This window comes from Streptopelia decaocto, assembly GCF_964273445.1.
Source record: "Streptopelia decaocto genome assembly, chromosome: 13".
In the NCBI taxonomy this organism is placed as follows: domain Eukaryota; kingdom Metazoa; phylum Chordata; class Aves; order Columbiformes; family Columbidae; genus Streptopelia; species Streptopelia decaocto.
In genome coordinates this window covers 6944361-6964457 of record NC_138668.1, presented here as the reverse complement: position 1 = coordinate 6964457, position 20097 = coordinate 6944361, and the positions used below count along the sequence as shown (strand labels likewise).

The window sequence follows — 20097 nt, the reverse complement described above, 5'->3', positions numbered from 1 at the left end:
AAATCACGCGCCCAGGAACACGATGTCCTGGGCAGGGTGCCCAGCGCAGGCTGGTGGGGACACTGCGGCCAGGGGGACCCCACTCCAACCCCCAGCACGGGGGCAGAGCTGTCATGGTCTCCCCACCTCCCCTCGGCCGGGAGGGGGTCTGGGTGCTGACAGGGACCGGGGGACGCTCTGCCAGCTGAGGTGCCGCCAGCTCGGCTGATGCTGCCCCGCACAGGGGAACTTCTGACTGCAAAATTCACTGATAAAGTCAAATCCTTAATCACGGCTGTACAGCTGCTCTAGGGCTGCTGCAGTAGTTACAAGACAACGTGTAGAATATCTGCAGCATTAGTTTCATAAGACTTGGTTCATGAATTTTTAAAATTTTATGATTAGCTCCAAAGGTAATGGCAACCAACGCTGCTCCGAGGAAACCACCAAACCCCGGGCACGGTGTGAGCTCAGCCAGCAGTAAAACCAGTGGAGCGGTGACAGGGCAGACGGAAGGTGGTTCAGACTCTCGTATAGACAGAGGAATACAGCTCTTACAAGAGCCATCCTAGGCTTATCCTGCCCTTCTCCCCAGAGGGACTTTTCCCTCCCTGAGCACCACACACCGGTCCAGCCTCCTACACCATAACGGAGAGACCTGGGCAGTGATTGTGCAGAGACTCCAGTAGTGACTGCGCTGAGACCTGGCAGTGAGCACACTTCATCCCGCAGCGTTCGTGTACGCACACCAGCCAATACTGATCTGGACAAAGACCTCTAACAGTCCAAACCCCCTGCTCCCAGCAACAGACACAACCGAGCAATATGCTTAAAACACTCGAGAGCTGAGAACAAAAACCTGGGCAACTATCCCCACGCTCTCCCCAACAGAGAACACTGTAACATCACTGCCAACATCTGCTCACGGGGGAACCCAAACAGCCACAGAGGCATCAGATGCTCTCCCTACGAGCCTGCTGCTTGTGCCATGAAGACTTGGCTGCGATGCGGAGGGGGTGGGATGAGAAGGGTCAGTCAGGCTGTTTCCCAGCCCCCCTGGGCACTTCAAACACAGTGCCTGGGCTGCGGGCGTCTGGGGTGGGCTCTGCGTCAAACCACCAGCAAAGGTAGCGGCCGGGCTGGGTCCACATCCAGCCCGCACACCTTCAGCCCCATCCAACCCACACACCTTCAGCCCCAGCTGGGTGCCTGCCGGGGCCATGTGCCCTGAGAACCGCAGGAGCAGCGGGCAAGGAACAGCCACAAAATCCTCCCAAAGGGACTGGGCGGAGGGCAGAAGAGGCACAACAGCAAGATGCGCCCGTCCCACAGCCAGGGTGAATCGGAACAGCATGTTCTTTGGCAGGACGCGGACAGTTTACTATTCCAGTTACTGCTGGTTTATAGAGGGCGTCTGACAACTAATAAAAGTGGAAAGTGTCTTGTACTTGACTTCAGCTCTTTCCCAGCCCGGCTCTCTCCCCAAAATGAACTGATTGCAGACAAGCATGTGCCTGCAACAGGGTTTTTGCTCCTGCTGCAGCAGCGGTGCAGCCGCTGGAAGCCTCAGCTGAGCGCTGCAGGGAGCGGGCACAGGGAACAATTCACAAATCACAGCCAAACAAGACAGCTGAGAAGTCCCAACTCAATACAGGACCCAATTTCCCATTCATTTAGGGATTTTTTTAATAGACTTTTCATACTCAAAAAAGTAAACATCTAACTAAAAACCTGCCAAGAAAAAAAAAATTCCAGGAGATACATTTTACTTCCCTGTTCTGAAATTTTTTTAGGTGCCAAAATTTCCAAAACCCAAAGACCGTTTACAAAGCACCTCTGCTCACCTCACTTCCCCAGACTGCAGTTTTGGTAGTAAAATGTCACTAAAGTCCAGCTGAGAACAGCAAAGGAATCCAGCTTCACTCCCAAAATACACCACTGGTAAAATACAATCCTCCCTTGGCAGGTTACCTGTGCCACAAACCAGAGAAGACATTGGGGTGACAAGCCAGCCAGGGACTGCCTGGAGGAGACGAGCCGGGGCAGCTGAGCACAGTCACCCAGGGGAGAACGTCAGGCCACCGAGTCCCAACATCAGGACCAGAAGTGACAGAACCGCGGCAGCGGGTCCAGACAAGGGGAACAAAGATGGTTTCCCCTCCAAAGCAGAAGCGTTTGCCTTGCGGGGTTTTCCCCAGCAGCCCCACACTCCAGCTCCAGGACCTCTCCGTGTTCTGTCCTATTTCCCCTAAGAACGCATACTTAGGCTGCTGATTTGTTTTACACAGATCTATATACCAAGCTGTAATAAATTTTACAAGAAAGCAACACTTCTGTTAAATTTCTTATAAACTTCATTGCTTTCAGTATAATACATTAATCACACAAGGAATGACCTACAAAACTGGTTTTATTCTCAGGGCTGAGCTTGATCATGCCTCAGCTGCTAACTGATGAGACCATCTTCTTGACTTGGTGAATAACAACAGACTTGAGCAACGCCAGCTGCCTCCAGGTAGAAGAGCTTCCAGTTGGTCAGTCTTGGTTGCACCTACCCCATAATTCTACATTCAGAATTACTGAAGTTTTCTGCAAAAGCCAGTCATCTCACCGCCAGAAACACGGCCTCCCCAGCGACCGGCAGAGCGTCTCCAGTCCGCGGGCAGCCCTCAGCCTGCTCCCGTCCACACAGACAGGTTTTGGTGAACAAAGCTGCCAGACATCTCTCCTCATTTCGGAAGATGGAAAAATGGAACAAGCTGTTCGTAGCCAAAGACATTTACCAAGAGTCATTCAGAAATAAATTCCCCTAATCCCCAGAGATATTTTCACTGTCCTTGGAAAGTTTACAGGGAAATAAACCCAAGCGCAATGCCGGGCCCTCGAGCTGTGTCGGCGGCAGGGCTGGGTCAGCTAACACTCCAGGCCCCGCATGGTGGCGATGCTGCTGGCCATTCTGCGGGGGACGCCTTTGGCAGCTTGCCGGTAGTCCTCTGGTTTTGTCTTCAACAGAGTTACAATATTTTGCAGCGTTCTTGACGGCTGAAGACCAAGGGCATCCATCACGTTTATTAGATAATCTGTAAGATAAAGGACAAACATGTTTGAACAGGTCATGGACACCGTGCAGTGACAGTTATCCTTCATTCTTCACAACAGCAAGAATCCTGTCACCGTCAGCTCAAGAACACCGAAAATGGCCACGTGTTTGGAATCTAGCTGTACTGACTGCTGGAGACTTTCATCTCCCTGCACACTAGTTGAGCCAACCATCTGTTTTGTTGAGAGGACTGAGACACATTCTGCCACATTTCAGTATCTTCATACAACATCCTCGGGGTGGCTGGTCACCACGGCCACAGATAAAGGACCACGGTCACACTCCCAAAGGCAAAGAGCTCGCAACAACGCTGGGAAGTTGTGCAGAGCTAAAGGGCTGTTGAGGCAGGAGGGAGTTCCAGCTCACTGATGTGAAGTCAGCTGGGGAATTATGGATGGCAGGGAGGATGCTGAGCAACCAGCCCTAATCCACTGGTTTGAAGCTGAGTGTGGTGGCATTCAAGCACGCTTCAAGGCAAGCTGAGGAGATGTTCCTGCTCTGACAGGGGGATTGGACTAGATGATCTTTCGAGGTCCCTTCCAATCCCTAACATCCTGTGACTCTGTGTGAGAGATTGTCTGTGTCCTCATTTTTGAGCCTGGCCATGGGGAAGTCAGCATCTGTGACTGACAGCAAAGAAAGGACTAACCAGCATTTACAACAGCTGCAGCGGTCTTGTGGTGACACTTCCATCAGCTTTGGATAAGAAAATCCCATCTCCTCCACACCCTGCAGAAACTCCTTCCCCAACACTTTCCCTGCGTCACTCAGCACAGCACAGGGGAAGGCAGAGATGAAGAAACAGTGCCAGCTACGTCCCACTTTGTTGCTGACAATGTCCCCATGTTGAAAGTACTTCACTGAAACAGCTCTGCCAGAGCAGCAGGCGGTGAGGGAACAGCGGCAGTGGAGCTGATCCTGGAGGCTCTGGTAAAAAGGATGCTGGGCAAGTGCTCCACAGCAATTTCTAGAAGGCCTCTAGCTGATCTTCTCTACTTCAGCTACCAAAGAGTGGAAGAAATCAACCTGCTGCTCCCTCCAGAATCCACCGGAGCACTTCCCAGCAGGCTTGGCATGTGCTGTGTGTCCCCACTATGGCACATACTGGCAGCACCGGGCACCCAAGCAGAAGGGAAAGAGCAGTGCCATGCTTGAAAAGATCATATAGGGATCTTTCCTGCTAAGACTGGCTTGTAAGGGAACAGTCTCAGTTTGCAATGACTTTGACTTGGTCAGTCAGAAACACAAGCAGTGAGGAAGCTGGAGCACCAGTGGAACATCACCCCTCCCTCCACCAGGGATGCGAGAGAACACTTGGCAAGAGGCGCTGTGAACCACTCCACCATGGAGGGTACCAGCCAAACACGGTCACGGTTAAAGCAGAAACCCTGGCTGCAGTTTGTTAAATCTAATGAAATGACAGAGGAACTCATGTGCTACGGCAACATGCGCACCGCGCTTACCGATGTCTGTGGCGAGCTGCTTGGCCGAGTGCACGGTGAGCGTCGGGATCTGCAGGATGGCCTCGCAGTACGTCTGCATAGTCGCTCTGGCGATGGAGCCCAGCCAGTAATCAGCCATGTTGTCCAGCTCAGGCACCTCATCTCCTGCACCGAACATTCTCGTGAGCTGTCAGCACTCTCACCTGCATTGGCTGCTTTTGTAACAACCTCTTAGAAGTTGATTTAAGTCACTTTACTGATACATTTTTGAGAGAAAGAGGGCCAGAAAGAAAAAAGTGAACACTTTTCTGTGGGGTTAATGAATGGAAACTGCTCTGCTGTGGAAACAGCACAAGGGTGAGGGCAGGAGGCAAAGCTGGAGCAAGGCTCCCCGTTCTGCGAGCTGTCACACAGTCAGAGCCACTCCGGCCAGGTGGACACGCAGCACACGCCGCAAAAGCTAATGGAGGAGTCCCTGGGGATGGATGGCTCAGCGCTGCCCTGTGGGCTTTGGGAACTGGCCCTAGGTACCTCCTGTTTGCTCCCTGCACCGAGATGAAATGCTGCTCCAGCTCTGGAACAGTCACATCGCAGACCCTGAGCCCGAACCACAGTTTTAATCAGCACTAAACCAGACCCAGCTAAAGTTTCTGTTTTAATGAAACCAGAAGACTTTTACTCATTATTTAGAGGCTCCTCCTGCATATTACCAAGAAACTCTTGGAAGAAACAGCATGATTAGGTGGTAGGAAACGGAGCTGGAACAGCTTTTTTACCATAACACATGACATCCATCTCGTGTCACAACATGACAGTTTTCCCCAGACACGCCGAGCCTTCGGTCTCACCTTGTTCTGGGGGGTAAGGCAGTTTTCCAGCATGTAATGCCAGTTCCAAAGCAGAATCCTCTTGAGTGACAAATGGCTCAAGGTGGAGAGGAAGCGACATAATATATTGCCCAATCTAGAAGAAAAGCACAAAGAGCTGAGTCACTGAACAAATGTGAAGCAAGTACTTTGCTAGAGAAAAATAGTCAGCTGCGGTAATACACACCTGAAAGCAGAAACCTGAGCTTGACAGCCACTCACCAGCCTATATTTGCTCAGAAACAAACTGTCTCTTGCTCATCATTACACTTTGTACAAGAAATAATTTTTACAAGGTCAGTGAACGAGTAATTGAAACAATCACGTTAAGAAAAACCTGTACAGAGAACTGTTACTCCACATAAAATCTTTGATCTCTGAAGTGTTCCTGGAAATTTGTTTTCTACAGATGAATCTAAGAGACTGAACCAAACAAAACCACAGAGAGGAAACACGGCTTCAAGTGACAATATAATAATGAATTACAGAAACGTATCACTCCCAAACAGGGACCATGCTCACAAATTCACATGCATAAGCTACATAACTTCGGGTGTACAAGTACTGCCCTGTTTATAAAGTGATTATCTGTGCCGCAGAGAACCCTCCCAGGTGCAGACACAGTTCAGAGGACTCTGCCTCCCCACGCTCAAAATAGCTTTTTCCTGAGCTCACTGAGCTCCTGCCTTTTCTTCTACACAGCACACGTACCACACCAGTTTGTTTCTAAACTCTACTTTAGTATTTTAGTTTTCAAATTTACTGCACAATGCAGCAGTGTTATTTCAAGACTATGCAAGAGAACGCCTTGGCTCAACTCGGCCCATCTATCACCTAGCAGCAGGACAGAGGGTAGATCTGAAAAGATGTCAGAAAACATACACTTTGTATCTGAAATTTTCTGAAGTTCCTGAGAGTGTCCGTGACCACCATAAAACAATGCTAACAAATAGTATGAACTGGGAAACACAGAAGAGGTTCCCCTGGCACTGGGCTCCCAGCGCGTGCCCTCGCGCGCTCTTACGTTGCTGATGTACTCCAGAGGAGTCAGGCTGAAGTTGGGCAGGTCGTCTGTCAGGGTCTCGCCAATGCCGCCAGAGCTCCAGCTCTGCAAGGCAAAACGTGCAGAAAGAATCTTTGAGTTTCTGGAGCATGAAGTCTATCGGTGTTCTAGGAAGGGGTCAGCCAGCGACATGAACTGTGACTAGCCAAGGACATTCTAAAAAGGAGAAAGGAACCACCACAGGGACCCCACTGGCAGCCCTGCCGGTTCAGGTCAGATCGATGTGCATGTCACTCACCTCCATCTTTGGGACAAGCAGGAGTTGTTGTTTGATACGAAGAAAAACAGAGTCAAAAGCCAAGTGGTGTGCCAGCTGGTTGAGGCGGCTCAGGGCAGATCGAGATGAAGACAACAGGTTGTGGTTACTCGTCCCTTTTTCCTAACACACACAGACACAGAAAAATGTTTACATACAGAAGTCATTAAAGTGACTGAAGCGAACCTATGTCAACATTCTTAAAGAGGTCTTTACTAGGCCAGCCTAACACAGAAGAGCCTTCCTCTGCACTGGCACAGCTTGTTTCCTTTGGGATGCCCTATTCGAACCAGTTATTCAAGGCATAAACTGCACACTACTCCCTCAAATGTAAAACAAAGAATCAGCATCACATTCCAGCTGTGTCATGCACCTGTACAGGCTGAATTCTGAGGAACTCACAGAGACAATGGCAAACTGCTTGTTACTTACAGGGCACAACTATCTGATTCCCTGTGAGGAATTAAGCAAAAGTTTTACATGAAGGGTACCTATGGAACTTGACTATTTAGCAAAGGTTTAACGTCAAACATAACACTGAGGCAGAGCTGTACAAGTTGCAGGTAGATTAAGTACAAAAGAAATCAAAACATTTTTAGGAAATAAGAGACAGAACTCACAACCCTGACTTCACTACTACATGTGACTGACGATGGCATAACTTAGATCCACCAGAAGATAACGAGTCATTCTACCCTGTTCACACGTGCATGCATGAATGATCCTGCAGAATTATATTTCAGAATGGATAAGGTAGCAGAATGTGAGTGGCAAAGAAAGTCTTGAGAAGCCAGTATGTGGGCTCCAGAGTTTGAGGTGGCTCCAACACGATCTTCCCAATGCTTTCTGCAACAAAATCTGCCTGATCAGAACTGACACGGGCACGTTCACAAAACACAGGCAGGATCTGTGGAGAGATGGAATAAGTCCAGACTTCCTGGGCTTGGACATTTCAGCTCTCCGTGGATCAAGCAGTGTCTCTGCAGAATACTTGGAATGTAGCCCATCAAAAGGCTGCAGCTCAGGATGAAAAGTAATCAGGCTGTGGGGGAAACCCAGGTCTCAGCTACCAAATGTGGGCCAAACAGCCCCCGGGACAGAGCCCAGCTCCCCCAGGCACCAGAGCTACCTTCAGGGTGTAAAGCGTTTCCATAAGGCTGGCATACTCGGATGGATTCTCCTTCAAAAGATAATTGTATTCCTGCCAGGGATTCTTTACAGAGCTCTTCTTATCTGCTGAACTGGTATCCTGAAAGCCAGAAAAACTACAAGGGCTGTAGGAGTCTGAGAGATACTTCCCAGCAGCTGATAAAATCCTGAAAACACACAAAACCACAAAAGTCACCAGCAAAACCCTCTGAAATCAGCACTGTTGTTCTCATGTTAGCCCAAGGACCAAGACCACTTTATGGTACTTCAAGGGAGAGAGTATTCATTGGTGGCAGACACTAATTACAGCCAACTCTCACGGCTACTGTGCAACTCAAAAATTGCAAAAATACTGAAATTAAAAAGGAAGAATTGTGTCCTCAGAACATGTAGCAAACACGGGACAGGCCCAGCCTCCCGTGCGCTGCAGGCTGCTGTGCCCTACACAAAACACAGGTACTCGAGTCAGACCAGAGTGTTTCAGCATACAAGAGGCTGAACAGTGCCCAGCTCACCAACAACAAAAGATCTACGTGCTGCCTGTGCTTGACACTCCTCAGGTTACAAGGAATCGATCAGTTAAGGCACACCTAGATTCAGTTCAGCAAATAATTCATGCCCCATGTCACAAGGGGGGTAAGAACGTTGCCAATTTGATCTGGTGGAAAATTCCTTCCTGACCCCAATCTGGCAGCCCGATTGATGCCCAGCCAGGTGCCCAAGAAAAAGGATTTGTGTGCCCGGCTCAGGACACACGACTGAGCGGAACAGTCTGTGAGCCCTCGCTGGCAGTTCAAAAGCTGGGGAGGGGCTGTGGGGGAATCACGGTGCCTCTGCTTTCCCTTCACCATCTATGCAATGAAAGCACCTTGGGATTTGTTTTCTTTCAACTTGGTACCTATGCTGACAGCTCACGAATTAAGTTCAACGATGCTTACCTGTTGGCCAGTTGCTGCTCAAAATCTCCACACTGACGAAGGAGCTCACCACAAGTACTAATTATCCTGGGAAAGAACAAGACAAAACCACATGTTGTGAGATTTGAGGCAGACAATTCCAGACCCCCACCCAGACAACCCATCTCAGACACATGTCAGCTGATTATAAAACACAACGACCAAACCACAGCCCACAGGTAACACATCCATCAAGAGTTAATTTGGCTATTAACTCTGCATCCATTTGATAACATAATGAATTTTTTTGCCCAGCCACCTCATCCACGTGTTACTTCTTGTCATGGTGGCTAAGGCCAGTTCAGTGTCACTGGGAAAAATTTGCAGAGCTGCTGATATTTCAAGTGATATGCCATGTGGTCTTGCTCCGGACAGGGTGGGGAGCCTCGCAGCACTTGCTGTGCAGCAGCAACCTGAAAGCCTGACAGCACTGCAGCTCAGCGGGCACAGCCATGCGTTCTGCACTGAGAACCTGGGTACACTGACCCTGAGTCACTCCCTTCCAACTCTGATACAAAATCAGTTCTGAGCCAGGACAAAAAAATGCCCTTTACCGGACAGAGTTTTGGAATGCAGTCCAGTCCTCCTGGAAAAGTGAATCTGACGGGACATCATCCAGTTTACATTTCTTTCGTATAGACTGCAGTGTATTTGTGAAGTCAGATGTATACCTGTAAAGAGAGAAGCACCAGCATAAGAAAACAGGCTGCAGAGCAGCATAACTGCGTGTCCTGCCATTTGCTCATTCCATCCTCTACAGGGGCCAAATAAGAACCAGAAATATTAAAAGTTGTTCAGGAGAGACACTGTTGTTCCAGTCTGAGCACACGGATGTGAAGAACTGATCAGCCACGGCCCTCTCCAGCCTACACTATTGATGGAAGACAGCAAGAAGCTCCGAGTAACAGATGCTGTGTGGCTATTTCCATTTGTTGTATGCGGGTTACTAGGAAGCCTCCCCTCCCCTGACAAGGTATGAGTAAGCCAGTCTTGTTACCACTGCACTAGTCACATTTCCTAGGAAAGGCCAGAAAAAGTTTACAAGGCTACTGCTAGCCCAGCATCACTTGGCCCTTACTCCAGGAACACAGTTACAACAAATCTCATGAATTTGTTTTCTCAGCTACTCCCCAGATGAGAACATGGATAAAAAGGAGAACATTTTGTTTCCCACACACCCCCTTTTTTTAATAATGCCCATAAGCTGGAGGCATGCACACTGCTATGTAATTGCCTATAAAGAAGGTGAGCTCAGAGCAGTGTGCTTTCCCCTTCCCTCCTCCCCACAGGGCAGCAAGGTAAGAGTCTGATTTACACCTTGTGAGCAGCTCTGTGGGTATCAGGAAAGAAGAAGGAGGTCATCGGTACCGGAACATGAACTAAGCAGACTGCCACCGATACTTCAAGACATGAACTTACAGCCAACCTTGCTCATTAGGGTGTCTCACACTTTCGGGTCGATTCGGGACGGGAGGTCACTTGTCCCAGTAAGGAGACATTTCCTCACTGAGTTTTACTTTCATCAGCCTCATTTGTCTTTGTCTTACTCTGTTTTGGGAAACTCCAAAAGTATCTATTAAAATGAAAATTCAGTCCAACCAAAACAGAAGACCGCTGATAAAAGCCTCACATTTAGCCACAAAAAGCTTTAATTTTTCCCCTTAGCAGCAGTCATTGCCTGAATGAGCAGCAGGAGGGGAAATCAGCTGATTCATTTACGGTTACAGACACTTTACACTCTCAGCCATTTTTCATAAACTCCAAAGCCCTTGGCCAGACGCTGAATACGTGTAGAGCCTCGGGATAAAAGCAGTGGGGTAACCACAAGTAACTTACTTTGTGAAGAGAGCTTTCAGCGCCAGGAGGAGGCCCCCGGCCCCCAGCCCGTCCGTGAGCTTCACACAGTTGTCAATGGCTCCCAAAGCCAGAATGAAGAGTTTGGTGACCGAATGGTTCAGCTCCTGGACACAGTCAATCACTTCCCAGTGCTCCTAAATAACAACAACAAAGCTGAGCCCGACCCTCCTCTCGGTGAGTGTCCAGGCATCCAGGACACCTTGTGTAACACGTTCCCTCAGCATCCTCCAGCCTTTGACACACTCAAGGGAGAACAATGCTGGTTGCTTCCAGCCTCCTGCACAGCGACTGCTGATAAAGGTCAGGCTGCCACATCCTACACTTGCCAGGTCTTCAAGGAAAAAACAGTTCTGCCAACAGCAGAATCTGCCACAAAAAGGACTTTCCTCCCCCGACCCTGTTCTTAATAAATTGTATCAAACCTCAAACAGGTTCTTGGTTGATTTTAGTAAAGTTTTTCTCCCGCAGATCTACACTGTGCCAGTTAGTGGGTGAAGGAGAAGAAGGAAGTTACCTCCCACCTAACAGTGCTCCTGAAATCAACCTTTATTTCTTAAACAAAATTTACTTAATAGTATAAAAATATACTGCAAACAAGAAATAAGACCAAAAGATTGCAGGAGGAAAGAGAGCAATAACTATGACAAGGACTCCAGTATTCAGCAGAGGTTTCAGGCCTCTGGCTGTGCAGACACTCCTTACCAAGGGCACCGCGCTGATCTGGATGAGCAGATTTTCTTCCTCCAGGTCTCCATACTCAAGCTGATAGGGCTTGTACGGACCATACACTGCTTCTACCAGTTCCATCACTTTAACCAGGTTCTGCTCCTCTGCAAAGAATCAGATGTTTAGTCTACAAATAGATAAGCATGGTACTAAAACCCTTGTTCCAAGCACCATGCAGGACCTCCTCAATTAGAGCGTGCTGCCTACACAGGCTTGGAATGTTGCCAAACAGCTTTAAGTCTCAACTACACAGACTTTTTTTTTGCATTTTTTAAAAACAAGGTTATTATCTCTACCTGCTTCCTAAAACCAAGATGTTCTACCTCAACAAGTGCCTCGAGAAAATTATCACTCACTGCTCCAGAACAGCCTGGGTGACAAAAATCTATTAAACACTCCGACCTACAGCAGAAGGAAAGTAATGAAATCGTTTGAGAAGTGAAACACATTACTCCCACAACGTAAAAACAGGGGCAATTCTCATTTATCAGAAAGTCTGGTTCATACTTAAAGTAATTGACACTAACTCAACGCACTTAGCAGTACTGCTTCACGGTGTTCAACCAGAGCTGAACCAGATGCGCAATCCGGGCATTTCAGTGCTGTTCTGTGGAGCAGGGAGCTGCAAACCCCCACAAAAAACAGGTCTGAATGATTATTCCTCAAATCAGAACTGGACACTAGCTGTTCTTGTCAAGTTTTGGCAAACTCAAACTAGCAGCAAACCAGAATTACTTTAAGTCCTGGATGTAAGAAAACGCTGTTATGCACTGTGGTCTGACAAGCCATGGAGCAAGTTGTCCAAGGCCTGGGCTGTCTCTGTGTTTGGACTTTTTCAAGATCGGGCCGGACAATCCCGTGAGTAACATGGGCTGAACTCGCAGCAGATCTTGCTGGGAGCAGGAGGTTGGACTAGATCATCTCCAGAGGTCCCTTCCAACCGGAACTGTCCTGTGAATCATAACCGAACCCTCCCCGCGCATACACATGGAGGAACTGGTCTGACTCTGCTCTGCTGACTCACCTGGCGTTTCCATTCTCGGGATATTTCTCTTCCCAAACATCTTACCCAACAGCAAAAGAGATGGAAATAAGAACTTTTCTTTTTTTTTTTTTAAAAAAAAACACACTCAGATAACATTTTCAGCAACATACTCCATCATCTTCTAGAACTTGACATTGTTTTTCCAAGTTCTTTTTAATAGTTTTTATTACAAAACACAAATTAAATCAAGCCAAGGATAGAAAATTACTGACGAGAGTATGTGATCACAAACACGACAAAACCAGACATGACAGTCATACTCCCTGCAATTGTAATCATAATTTACGTGACCAAGTGAGAAGCAGTTTAAATAGCTCAATACAATGTTATGAGGAATGAAACAGAGGAAATACAGCATTAGGAATGCCCCATTAGCTTTAATTTAGGATTTTCCCATACCTGGTCTTTGAAGGGGGTCTACCAGCTGAATAAAGGACTATAAATAGCCAAGAGCCCAAGTCAGGCACAAACCTATGTAAACACAGCACCACACCACTTTGTGGTTTGTGGGAACTACTCGCCAAGTCATGACCAAAATGAGATGACAAACATCACAGGGTAAGGAAAGCACAGGTCAGACTTCAAATTAAACGCTGAGGATGCTGCTAAGGAATAAACTACTGACGGTTCACAAATAATATTTGGCCCTGCATTTTCATTTGATTAAAACATAAGCCAGCAGCAACAAAAAAAAAAAAAAATCAAGAATCCAATAGATGCAGCTTTCAAGCAGGTTTTCTCTTGTTCAGTAAGGTGTGACTTAATTCCAGGAAACTCCTTGACTTTTATGCTTTGTGATCTTTCGCAATGGGTTTCACAGACAGCTTACCAGAGACATTTCCTCGTCCGTTAGACAGAAGAAATACTAATGCTTGTAAAAGAAAAAGTGCTACATGTTATTTACCCAAGACAGTAAGCCTGCTCAGAACAGGTCTGCTTCAGTAAACTCATTCAGTATTGTGTCAATATCTTTAGTGGTAAGATATATAAATACGCACACACACAAAGTTGCAAATGCCATGTAACTGGTCAACATTGTAGAAGATAAAATCCCTCCCTGCGTGTAAAACTACGCAAAATCCCACAACGGAACTTTACCGAAGAGTTGGCAGAACAGAAACACAAAATTCAGCACAAGAACCTTACTCAGGTTTGGTAGCATCGCCACTTCCAGCCCTTTGGCGAAGTGGATGGTGGCATCGTAGAGCTCCAGCAGCTTGTTCAGCCTGGCGTCCCGGCCCGTCCTCTCCATGGCGGTGCCCAGGCAGACAGGGATAGAGGGCACCAGCGCGCCCAGCGTCTGGATCAACAGCACAGTCACCACCTCATGGGGGTTCTTGAAAACCTGCGGTCACAGAAAAGCTGTTAGCACAAGCACGTTATCTCTGAGAAATGTGACAGGCAGCAGCAGCTCCCAGAGAGCTCCTGACAGGGAGGGACAGATGAGGCAGAACCCACAGGTCTGCAAATGCTGCCAGCAGAGCTGGGCTGCACAACCGGGCACACAGCTGGGGAACAGCAGCAGCAGCCCGGCCTGGAGGTTCCACAGCCAGGGCAGAAAACCACGCGGGGTGTGTGCTTCCTCCTGGTAAAGAACTCATAAAATTACCTATTGGTGAAAGACAGTGATACACAGATCAAGAAGATGCCATTTTGTGCACTAACAGGTCACAGATTCCTCAGATGACGTGAGCTCTCAACCCAAAGGGAATGAAAACAGATTTGAAAAACCTCTCGAGGGATAAAAAAAAACCCACGAGAGGTCTGGTCTGACTGCAAGAACCTCGCTGGCCCAGCACACAGGACAGCTGAGCACTAAAGTCAGCATCAATACGTATTATATCATTGAAAATGTGCTCCAAATACAGCAACCAAGAAACCAGAACATAGGCACAAGTCAAAAACTGAATTCAGCAGCACAGTGGCACTGTAGTAATTCAAAAAACCACTGGGCAAAAAAGGGCAAAGCACGTGGTTTACAAAAAGATGCAGACTGGTAAAACATGAAGAAATAGTACTGTCTCACCAGCCAAATCGCTGATCAGATAGGCAGAAGTCAGTACTGGAAAGGCTAGAAAAACTGAAATCAGCTCAGAACTTTTATTTACATGCACCACCCCCAACTCCACTAGCACAAAATGCCTTACAGCCTTTTATTGTGACTCTTTTGTCAGCTGTTCTTTGCTCTGGAAGCTGGGATCACTGCAAATCTCCCCAGCAAGGTCACCATGGATACTGAACAGCATGAGAAAGGGCCAAGAATTCTTCAGAAAGCAGAAGCAGCCCAGGAGACTGAGTGACAAGAGCTTTGCCCCATGTGCCATTTCTCTCTCTCAATCCCCAGTTCAAAGAGTATCTGCTAAAATGTAAACTGACATCTGACCTGTAAGTCACATCGAATCATGGGGCAGAAAAAATACATTTCAAGGAAACACTGAGCTCCTCTGCAGTGCAGGCCAAGCAGTTGCACCAGGCTTCATAATAAAAAGATAAGCATCTCTTACCCTTCATGGATGAAAAACTCCTACAGGCTCAAAAATATGAACTTATTTCTTCATTTCACTAAAGGACAATAACTTTTTTTGGATCCCACATAGTTCTTGGCAGGAAAAACAAGCACCCAGACTCCAGCGGGTGATAGCAGAACCCTAGATATCTTACAAAGAGTGACACAGATCACTCCAATACGACCTTGAGGGCTCCTCTGGGCCAAGTGATAAAGCAATCCAGGCATTTCAAATGCCTTGTAACAGAACACATTTGCAACACCAAGAAATTAGATTTAACTTAAGATACAGATGAACCTGATACAGCAGCTTGAATGTCAATAACACAACAACCTTGCTGTTGGTACAACACCAGAGATCAGATCTTGTCTAGGAGCTGGTCAAGAAACAGCAGGCAGGTCCCCGGCCTGTCCTGCATGGAAAAGGCGCAGAGCGTAACTGAGCAAGCACCGTGAACTGTCCGGAGCTCTGAGAGCCAAGAGTGTGTTCAACCTCGTCCTCTCCCACCCGCGGACCAACCCTGAAACATCCCCGCACCTGCGCTGCCCACTGGAGCTGTGAGTGCCAGGTCCCCAGCAGCGTGTCGTACAGCTCTGTCAGCTGCCGATCCAAGCTTAAGTCACTTTGGCAAAGATCCTGCCACACTGCCACCAGCTGCACCTGTGGGGCAACAAGAACCATCCTAAGAGAACTGACAGTCCGCAGATCCAGCTTCTGTTATTTCACACCCAGAACTCCCCATGCAAAGCACTTTTGCTAAAGCACAATGCCCTCCCTGGGTCCTCTCTGCACATTTCAGCATAACACGCTCCTATAATTCAGCACCACAGAAGGAAGTGACTTTCAGCATGAAGCTAGAGGCTTCTTAGTTGATTCAGAGATTTAATTAACATTGGTATTTTACTCATAAAATGAGACTGTAACTGATACCCTCACATAATAGTTGAAATACTTGGCAAGCCCCAGCCCTGAACTTAATCCTCAAAAGTCACAGTCATGAGAGAACTTTGGAGGATCAGGTTATGGCTACAGAACTGTCTGGAATTCCAGCTTTTAATCTTACCTGAAAAGAGTTTACAGAAGTCAGCAGCTGGCAAGTTGCAGCAATAAAGTTATTGCTGACATAGCCACATCCAAGAAAAGCAAAGTAAAACTACAAAGCACAGAGAAATCCAGCAGTACACACATATCCTGTGTCTGTTGAAGGAAGGAACACAAAGCCCTGAATGGAGAATTACTCCTGAAACACGGGGAGTAAATAAAGCTGCTCAGAGCCAGAAGGAAAAGTCAGAGAAACAAACAGGGAAAGAACAGGTTTCACCTTCCTTCGAAAGGGAAAGGTACAATATGTGATGTAGCAGCCCCACCTACAGCCCACACCATGCAAAGACTCACATGTTTATTCTGCCATATCAAAATATTATCAAAATACTTACCTTGTGACATTTGTAATAATAAGCAAGAAGCTGGGGCATCCGATCGATTTCAGTGAAGACTTTAACAAATGTTTTTGCCTGATCTAAACAAAACAAAATCATAAGCAGTTACAGAGGTTGAGACAACTGAGCAAGAAAATTCTTCTTTGGAGGGGGTACACACAATAGCCTGTACAGAAAGACACGCTTTCACCTTTTATTCATTTATCTTCTCAAATAGGAGCAGAACTCCCTAAAAACCTCACTCAAACAAGAACAGGGAGAGACGAGGAATGAACGTAACTTCTTAAATTTAACTTCTTAACCAGCAAATGGATCTAGCATTAAAGACAGCTAAAACAAGAGCATTTTCTAGAAGGAAATAATTTTTCAGAAACAAGCTGTTCTCTACAGAACTAGAACACACCTCACAAAGTCCTCAGCTGTGCTGTCAGAGCTCCTCATACTGACACCCACATCAGCTCCCTCCGGTGTGCTCTGACACAAACCTTTCAAGTCCAAGTTCCTCAGAAGTCTGTTTTGTACTGTATGACTATAGTTCTGTCCACAAAATACGTCTGGGGTTAGAGAAATTAGTTAGAAATAGACCTTGTTTTCCAAACAGGACCCAGAAGGCAGATAAAGCAGAACACTCCATAACCTGACATGCTCTTCAGCTGTGGAAGTCACAGCGTATAGACTCCCCGCGGACACGTTTACTGCTTTGTGTTACATTTATAGGAGCTGCACTGCACTCCACAGTAAACAGAGAAAATCTGTTCAATGGGAAAAAGCCAATGTCCCCACATGTCCAGAACAGACTTAGAAAGAGAACGCAAACCGTGCTCCAAGTGAATAATTCTGAGTAGCAAGGCTGAGCAAAGGACCTCGCAGCAGCGCCCTTGCTGCCAGCAGCTTTCTTGCAACTATGGTGGAGAACTCACAAAGCACATGAATATTCAATTTGCTCTCATCCTAAGCAGATAAAATATTCCAAAACGTCATCCTTTCTCTTGGGTAATGCACTGCAACAGTAGAAAAGAAGGCCTGGGACCTCCTGGGAAGGTGATGATCACAGTTCCAGAAGACAGGACACTTCGCAAAGAAAAGCCAGCAGAGGAATGGGAGAGAGATGTCTATGCAAAGGATGAAGCATGTTTCTTAGGAGCACAACACTCAGTGCTGCGTCCATCCTCCGCTTCCCGCTGCCCATGGTCACACTCCGCTGGCCTTGCCTGTCCCCAAGCTGTGCAGCAGGAGCACCCACCGGGACCTCAGGGTGCAGGGACAGCAGGTGACACCTGGAGCAGGTGTTTCTCAGAAGCACTGTGACAGAAGGAGTTGGAAGGAGGAGCACAAAGAACAGTCCAAACAATCAAATCTTCTGAAGGAGAGTTTATAAAACAACTTTTACAAGGCAGTAAGGAGTTAGGACATTTCCAAACAAATGCCCTTATTGATTACAACTCCAAGCTGTAGCCCAGTAGTGCTATGATAGTGCAAAACCAGAGGCCTTCTGCTCACCTGAGCAGCACTGCCCATTTGGAGTGCTCCTGTGCTTAACTGAACCCTGACAGCTGGGCTATCCTGCCTCCACATTCCCATTCCACACACCGGCACAGCCCACAAAACCAGCCCCACTTTCCCTGTTTCCCACTGTGGCCACACATTCAACAAGCTGCAGGAGAATCAAAGATGCACTGGACCGCAAGGAGCTGCAGAGCGCAGAATGTGTGTCAGCATCCGGCTTCACCAGAAAAAGCACAAAACCCAGCACCAGGAGCCTTCAGGACATAAACTCCCCGCCCAAACAACATTTTACTTTTTAAAGAAAACAAATTCCACACTGATAGTAAACAACACTGAGACACACTGACCTACAGCCTGGGAGTTGAAGGCAGCGACGATCTGGGGGCTGGCCATGGCCTCCAGCCGGTTCTTCAGCGCCTCCAGGTGCACACACTTCTCCGAGTAGTCCGGCGTGTCCACCAGCATGGCCAGGCTGCTCTGCATGCTCGTCAGCTTGGCCGAAATCACAGACACGTCCTGCACGAGGGAACGGCGACACTGTTACCAAATGTGACCTTAGAAAGCATTACTACCAGCTTCAAAATGACCATTTCCAAGCAGGTACATGTTTCAAAGTTACTTGGAAAACCTACTTCTAAATACAGTTTCCCTAGACAGCTGAAGGCACAAAGAACAGAAAGAATAATGGGGGATCTACCTGTGTTTTAAGAGTCTCTTCAATGTCTGCACTTAATGTGCTCCATTTATCTGCTTCCTGAAGCGACTCAGCAGCCAACTGCATTCTCGATTTCACTCGGTCAATCTCTACCAGAACCTGAAGGAAAAAAATAGTAACATTGCCCATCGAAATTAAAGACAGGTGCCACAGATACTTGTATTACAGGAGTTATTGTTGGTTTGATTTTTAAAACTGGGTGGAACGATCATGCCCGTTACAAGGAGGAGGGAGCTGGCTGAAAGAGCTGGACATGTTAAATCAATTTCCAACATCAAACAACAAAGGGTTAGTTTGAATTCTGGATTTGCGCTTTTAGTATGCACTTTGCCTGAAAAATCCTACGTGCTCCAACTACCAACAGACAGGAATCTGGGCAGAAATCGGTGTCCCAGGTAACTGTCTGAACTAAAACATGACGAGCTGTTTCGAAGGAAATGCAGATTGCACTGCTCTGTGTCACACCTGCTTTCCTACTATTCATGTTAAAAGAAGCATTTTTTTCTATCTTGAGATTACACAGCTGTTTAATTTGAACAAGTCTGGAAACTTTAGAATTTCACAAGTTGCAAATAAACACTAAGCAAGACAAGAACCTGCCTGCATTGACTGAGCTGTGTCTTGTTCAAATTTCTTGATATCTTCTTTAACAAGGATCATTTGCTCCTTCAGGAACGTTGCCTCCTGTTTCAAGACCTCCACCTCCCGCAGGACGCGGGGCATGTTCTGGAGAGCCTGGTGGCTGGTTTCTGCAGGAACACCAAGCGGGACAGTGAGGAGGCCTGAGAACCCTCACGGGGAAGAGAGAGTTTTCCAGTAAACTTGCATAATCTTCCATGCTTCATAAGAAAACCAGTGAAAACTAAAACTTTATTTATTTATTTATTTATTTATTTAATTTAAATATGTACTTTCTCATAGAATCATAGAATCATTTTGGCTGGAAAAGACCCTGGGGATCATTGAGTCCAACCATAACCCACCCCTGGCACTGCCCCATGTCCCTGAGAACCTCATCTCCATCTGTTTAACCCCTCCAGGGATGGTGACTCCACCACTGCCCTGGGCAGCCTGTTCCAATGCCCGACTGCCCTTTCCGGGAAGAAGTTCCCCAAATCCAAGGCAAAGCTCCCCGGGCCGGGCCCGCGGTCTCACCCTCCACGGCGTTGTTCACCTCCTGGATGAAGAGCTGCAGCTTCATCACCAGCGTGGCGGCGTGAGCGTCCACCTTCCCCGGGGCCTCCTGCTGCACGGCCCGGAACGCCCCGTTCACCCAGCCCTTCACCTCGAAGTCATCCGACAGGAACCGGGAGAAATCCATCGCCGCCTCCGGGCCCGCCTGGGCACCCGCGGGGGCGAACCGACCACAGCCGCGGCCCCGCCACGCACCGGGAAACGCACCGGCAAACGCGGCACCAGCCCCTGCCGGCCACCGTAGCGCTGCGGAAGGCCCTGCCGGCCGCCGTCCTGGGCGGGGCCCCGCAGGACACA

At 47.7% G+C, this 20097-nt stretch overlaps 1 protein-coding gene across 1 annotated transcript; it reads right to left on the bottom strand.

Annotated features, from left to right (window-relative positions):
* Window positions 1-1664: 1664 nt before the first annotated feature.
* Window positions 1665-20059, bottom strand: COG7 (component of oligomeric golgi complex 7). The gene is made up of 17 exons (XM_082064569.1): window positions 19762-20059; window positions 19207-19355; window positions 18589-18705; window positions 18239-18407; window positions 16383-16465; window positions 15484-15606; window positions 13586-13784; window positions 11371-11498; window positions 10648-10802; window positions 9366-9482; window positions 8794-8859; window positions 7836-8022; window positions 6689-6829; window positions 6412-6495; window positions 5370-5484; window positions 4543-4686; window positions 1665-3059 (listed from the first exon to the last, which is right to left on the bottom strand). The coding sequence occupies exons 1-17, from the start codon at window positions 19925-19927 to the stop codon at window positions 2893-2895; spliced, it is 2310 nt and encodes a 769-aa protein (XP_081920695.1). The 5' UTR covers window positions 19928-20059; the 3' UTR covers window positions 1665-2892.
* Window positions 20060-20097: the final 38 nt, after the last annotated feature.

Excerpts from the sequence above, each read along its gene's own strand:
- COG7 (XM_082064569.1), bottom strand. The coding sequence starts at position 19,927 with ATGGATTTCTCCCGGTTCCTGTCGGATGACTTCGAGGTGAAGGGCTGG. Across the intron at positions 15,607-16,382 it reads ATTATTACAAATGTCACAAG|GTGCAGCTGGTGGCAGTGTG; the intron begins GTAAGTATTTTG and ends GTTGCCCCACAG. Across the intron at positions 6,496-6,688 it reads TGCTTGTCCCAAAGATGGAG|AGCTGGAGCTCTGGCGGCAT; the intron begins GTGAGTGACATG and ends TTTGCCTTGCAG.